Source organism: Coregonus lavaretus (genome assembly GCF_964263955.1).
Source record: "Coregonus lavaretus genome assembly, chromosome: 21".
Lineage (NCBI taxonomy): Eukaryota > Metazoa > Chordata > Actinopteri > Salmoniformes > Salmonidae > Coregonus > Coregonus lavaretus.
The window spans coordinates 29,526,414-29,532,413 of record NC_140008.1 but is presented as its reverse complement, the minus strand read 5'-3'; the positions used below and the strand labels follow the sequence as shown (position 1 = coordinate 29,532,413).

The window sequence follows — 6,000 nt, the reverse complement described above, 5'->3', positions numbered from 1 at the left end:
GATGACAAATATATTGTTCCAACATTGTTAAAACCAGTGCTTGAAATAACCCCCACGAGATAATGAAATATTTTTGATCATCTGTCATGTTGGGTTATTGGCTACTGGTAGCCCTTAAAACACTCTTCCCAAAGTACCCTTGAATGAAGAATCTATATCATTTTTCAGACCTGTGGGACTCAGCTTTCCACTACATAGCATTTTTATCTTGTATTATGTTTAGTGCATGATCTATTTACAGCTGTGGTGCTTTGATTGGCTACTGAAGGGAAGGAAGGGTTGGGATTGGCAATTGCAATGGCCATGATTGGCTGCTGTAGGATCTTTTGACTTGTTGGAAGATATTATATAGTTGATAGTATACAGCCAGGTAATCTTGAAAAAAAATTGAGTTTGTGTTCATGTGTTCGTATAAGTGCATGCTTGAACTGAGTGTTCATGTTTGTAAATGTGTGATTATATTTATATTATGAATGTGAAACACTTTTGACAATCATACAAGTGCATGGTTATTGTGGCATGGGAGGAGAATGACTTGGTCTGGGGGCTGAGGTTAGAATGCAGGGACAGATCAGGTGCAGAGCAGAGAGGTCAGGGGTTGGTTTGGGACAGGGGTCATAGTTCATGGGCAGTGTGTGTGTACAGTACTGATGCAGTGTAGAGGTTAGAGAGGAGGTTATTTGATGATCTGAGGGCAGTCACTCCAGGCTTTAGCCTTGCGCTTGGCCAGAGCCAGCCAGGCCGGCTCAGTGGACACCTGGGGAGAGTCATTGGACAGGAAGCGCTTGGTCAACTCCTTCACTGCAGGGGGTGATGGAGTGGAGTCTGCAATCTCAACTGGAACACAAGACCCAGAGAGAAAGGGATTTATAATGCACGCTGAGGACACCATAAAAGTGTAGTAATCCATGCAATTTATAAAACAGATTGGTTTGATTATGATGATCCAGATGTAATAGAATCATGTTTCATATGTGAGATATCCTAACTGTTTGATCTGATCTTGGGAAAGTGTGATGTCAAACAGTTGTGAATATGCAAGCTCTTACCTGTGACAGAGCTGGGCAGGGTGTTGGCTTTCTTCAGGAGGTCCCGGCGCTCTAAGCGGCCCAGGAGGGTGTCTGGTCTCTTGGCCTCCTCCGGTGTTTGTGGTTTGGGAGGGCTGGTGTTTCCACTCCCCTTACCCTCCATAGGACTAAGCAACACACCCTATGAAACACAGTTACCTTTCAGCTGTGCTCGCCTACTGTTCTGAGTACAGGTGGCTAGTGAGAACATGCATGTCTTTCCCTACATAAGCATATGTGTGTCTATGTATGTAAGGTAATGGCATTAATGTATGTTAAAGTGCAGTAACATACGCTGTCTTTGTCCTTGGCTTGTTTGTCAGGCAGTTTGGCCTCTCTGTGGCTGCGGCGTTGGTCTCGGCTCTGCTGCTGCTCCCTGAAGCCTTTCTGTTTCTGCAACGCCAGCGTGATCCACAGAGGACCCAACTCCTTGTCCTGGACGCGCGCACTGTCCAACGAGTGCCTGCTCTGTAGTGATGGCTTCCCCTCTGTAAGGGGCGAGATAACTATCATATACTGGGACATACACACAAAATCACTCAAGTAATTAAAATGCAGGAGTGACATTCCTACTCGCTTAAAAAAATCTATCCATCAAATCTCTGTCTCGGAGATTGATGCACTAGCAGCACAGGCGTGTCCCAAGGTGACACTGACCTCTCCTGATGAGCTCCGTCTTCCTGTCAGCCTTCTCCCTCCAGGGGATACTGATGGAGGGGAAGAAGGACCTCTTCTCCTTGGGCTCCTCCTCCCCCTGGCCCTGGCTCTGTCCCTGGCCGTTCCTGTGGAGCTGGGCCACAGCTGATGTCTCCTCCCTCCTCCTCTCACCTCGCTCCTCATGGCCAACTGAATCAGCCCCCACCCAGCTCCTCTGGACCACTACGTCACTGGGACTCCCTCTGCCCACTTTGGGGAGCGGAGAGGGGGGAGGGGTTGCAGGTTTAGGGGATGTGCTGGGTCTCTGGTAGAGTGAGGGTTTGGACAGCAGCTTCTCCCCCTCGCTGTGCATGGAAGGGGTGGGAGACTTGCCTGCTTTGGCCCGTGGCTCTGGAAGAGATACAATCACATGTCCAGGCTTGACCCCAGTAATGCTCTCTCTGAGTGGAGACGCAGGGCTGGACCTATTAGAGAACACTGAGGCGTCAGAGTCAGGGTCAATGGGGGTCAGAGGTGAGGGGACCCCGTCGAAGCTGTCGCCGGCACTGTACCTCTTCTTCCTCTTGTCTGTCGACTGATCACTGTGGAAGCGGAGGGAGTAGTTGGTCCTCCTCAGCTTGATCCCAAACGGAGATGGCTGGCCCTTCTCCTCCCCCTCCTCCCGGCCATCAAAGTCCTCTGATTCTCCTCCCAGGCTCCCAGAATCTGTCTCAGAGCCCTCGGGTCTGGGGGAGCCCTGGGAAGAGCTGGGGACTATGAAAGATGGGAGGTCTTTGGCAAACATGCACTCCCCTGTTCCGTCTGCAATCCGGACAGTCTTACCGCCCCGGCTCTGGGCCTTGCTGCCTGGGGCCGGTGAAGCTGCAGGGGGAACAGAGGTGCTGAAGAAGGTGTCGGAGAGAGCAAACGCTGGCCTTCCTCCTTCCTTCTCTTCCGGACTCAACACCTCAGAGTTCCTGTTGGAGTCGGCAAACTTCTTCCTGGCCGGGGTGATGGAGAACTTGGCGCTGGCGGACATGGTCTTCCTGAGGTTGCTATGGGGGAACGGACTCTGGTCCTCACTGCTGGGTCGGCTCTGGCTCTGGGGGTGTGGGTATTCCTCATACTTCCCCTCCTCCGCCCCCTTGAATATCTTGGAGCGGATACTGGCCCACTCTGCAAGGACGGCTGCACTGGACTGGTCTGTGGACTCGCTGAGGGATTTGGTTTTCCCAGACTTGCGGTCTGGTGATGTCTTGCTCTTGGTTGATGGTGGGGTGCCCATGGCAGCTTTCTTTTCATCAGCCAGACCCAGGAGAGACTTACAAGCGGTTTCTTTGATATGGTCCAGGTTGACAGCAGTCCCACAGAGCTGGGCACCCGTCACCAGGATGGCTGTGTGGGGGACATACTGAGAGGACGGGAGGGTGGGGGAGTCAGCTCCTCCAGGGGACGAGGCCTTGGCTCCCTCTCTGTGTTCAGCCACAGTGCCTCTCTGCTGGCTGGAGGCCGGCGTAACAGGCGTCAGATTGACCTTCTGGAACAGGATCTGCTTCTCCCCAGAGGACACTTTGAAGGTGAACGGCCTCTGTCTCTCCTCCATCTCTCTCCAGCGCACCTCCTCCGCCCTCCTCTTCCTCTCAGGGTCAGAGCTGCTCGCAGCCACTTCTGCACACAGTCTTTTCTCCTCCTCCTCCTCTGCAAGCAGTTTTCTTTTTTCTTCCACCTGCTTTTTCTTCCTTTCCTCCTCTTCTTCTGCCTCTTTCAGTCTCTTTTCCTCCTCTACACGGAGACACTCTGCCTCCAGTTCGCGCTGCTTCCTCTCCTCTTCCTCTTTCGTCCTTCTTTCCTCTTCCTCTTTCTTCCTTTTCTCTTCCTCCAGTGTCCTCTCCTCCTCCTCTTGCTGCATAAGCTCCAATTCCTCCCTCATCCTTCTCTCTTCTTCTCTCTGCATCCTCTCTTCTTCCTCTCTAATTCTCATCTCCTCCAGCTCTCTCTGCCTAGTTTCCTCCTCCTCCCTAATCCTCCTTTCCTCTTCTTCTTTCATCCTCCTCTCCATCTCCTCTCTCTGCCTCCTTTCCTCCTCATCTTTACGTATAAGTTCCTCCTCTTGTTGGCGACATCTCTCCTCTTCTAACTCACGCATCCTCCACTCCTCTGCTTTCTTCTTCCTATCCTCTTCTTCCTCTCTGTGCCTTTGTTCTGCCAGCTCTCTATTCCTCCTGGACTCCTGTCTCTCGTCCTCCTGCAGTTTCTGCTTCTTGGTTTTCTCTGGGGGTGTCTCTTCCTCAGCGGTCCTGTATTGGACGTCGGCTGCGTCTGTCTCCTCCTGCAGTATGCCAGGGATATCCACCTCTTGCAAATCCTGGAAAAAGTATGTATTTTGATTTCTATTGTTGAGCGCCATCTCACTCTATTCCATCTATATGACAGTTCTATGCATGCACATTCATACCAAAGAAAGACCACCAACTGTAAGGAACTTGACCCCCTCTCACCTGTGTGAATCGGCGGTGCTTGCGGGAGATCCTCTGGTTTTTGGGTTTGACAGACAGCTTATGCTTGGCAGCGGTGTTGTCCAGTCTAGGGACAGACTGTGGGACTCCGTCCAGGTCGATGGACTCGATGGTGCCGGTGGCTGGAAGAACTCGTTTGGACCTAGGAGATTTCACTGGAGTACTGGGAGTCCCGGCCTGGGGAGCTCCTTGGCTCTGGCTGGGCCCTTGGCTCTGGCTGGCCCCCTGGTTGTCATGGAAACAATACATTGTCAATCTCTTCCTATATTTCCAACACTAATTCTTTGGGTTACTACTGTAGAATTATAAGCTAACAGTGAACCAAAGAGTATGCAATTAGTATGTATAACAATAGTGCCCAGTCTGCCATTAATAATCCTGCCATTACCTTTGGCTCTGTGTCCACTGGCTCAGCCTCCACCTGGGCTAAGACCTTCAGGGGGCTCCTGGGTACCTCCTCTTCATCTGAGCTGCCCTCGTCTCCCTCACTCTTCCTCAGAGAGGGGGGCCTCTGGCCAAACTTGATATTCTGTGCTATCTGCCTCTGCTCATTCAACACGTACACACACATTTTGGGTTTGGTGTTAGACATTGACGAGAGCAGTAACGCTAAAGTGTCTGTTAGAGTGTAATTGATTTTTATCTGGGGCAATGGTTGACATACATCTGACTGTGAACATACATCTGACTATGTGTGTGTGTGTGTGTGTGTGTGTGTGTGTGTGTGTGTGTGCGTGCATGTGTGTGTTTAAGTCCCACCTGCAGATTCCTGACTTTATCGGAGACGTTTTCCTGGGACATGGTATGTTCTGGGCTGGGCTCCTGTACTGCTTCCTCTGGGATAAACACACTGTCGTGGGAGAGGGCTCGGGACCCAATGGGGTTCAGCTCTCTGCAAAGACAAAATGGACGCTACAGTTATAGCATGTTATTACAGTCAGTCATTCATTTCTGACAGGGTGTAGTATCCCTCACACACTGTAAACTTCATAAATTAAAAGCTAAAGGTCAGTCAAGCAGTTTATAGACCACATTTCAACTGAACCACACCCCTTTCTCACCAGACCGTGAGATTTAGTCGACTCCGCTGACTTGAAAATAGATAACCAGACCCATTGCGTGCCAATCGAGAAGCCACATGGTAATACAGTGCCTTCAGAAAGTATACATACCCCTTGATCTATTCCACATTTTGTTGTGTTACAGACTGAATTCAAAATTCTACACACAATACCCCATAATGACAATTGTAAAACATATTTTCAGAAATTAGCGATTACAGATGAGTCTTTCTGGGTAAGTCTCTAAGAGCTTTGCACACCTGGATTGTACAATATTTGCACATTATTATTTTAAAAATTCTTCAAGCTCTGTCGAGTTAGTTGTTGATCTTTGCTAAACAGCCATTTTCAAGTCGTGCCATATATTTTCAAGCTGATTTAAGTGAAAACTGTAACTAGGCCATTCAGTCAGGAACATTCAATGTCATCTTAGTAAGCAACTCCAGTGTATATTTTACCTTGTGTTTCAGGTTATTGTCCTGCTGAAAGGTGAATTTTTCTCCCAGTGTCTGTTGAGAGGTGTTGAGTTTGCGCCAGACATAGCGTTTTCCTTGATGGCCAAAAAGCTAAATTTTAGTCTCATCTGACCAGAGTACCTTCTTCCAAATGTTTGGGCAGTCTCCCACATGCCTTTTGGCGAACACCAAATGTGTTTGCTTATTTCTTTCTTTAAGCAATGGCTTTTTTCTGGCCACTCTTCCGTAAAGCCCAGCTCTGTGG

General features: G+C 49.6%; 1 protein-coding gene across 1 annotated transcript in view; it reads right to left on the bottom strand.

Annotated features, from left to right (window-relative positions):
- Positions 1-676: 676 nt before the first annotated feature.
- The window catches only part of cracd (capping protein inhibiting regulator of actin dynamics), a gene marked incomplete at both ends in the record, with an annotated part of 29,221 nt that continues 23,897 nt past the window's right edge, over positions 677-6,000 (bottom strand). The window contains 7 exons of the mRNA XM_084185460.1: positions 677-837; positions 1,050-1,209; positions 1,362-1,555; positions 1,725-4,068; positions 4,202-4,444; positions 4,608-4,763; positions 4,979-5,111. Coding sequence (XP_084041586.1) covers positions 677-837; positions 1,050-1,209; positions 1,362-1,555; positions 1,725-4,068; positions 4,202-4,444; positions 4,608-4,763; positions 4,979-5,111 — 3,391 coding nt within the window. The remainder of the gene's footprint in view (positions 838-1,049; positions 1,210-1,361; positions 1,556-1,724; positions 4,069-4,201; positions 4,445-4,607; positions 4,764-4,978; positions 5,112-6,000) is intronic.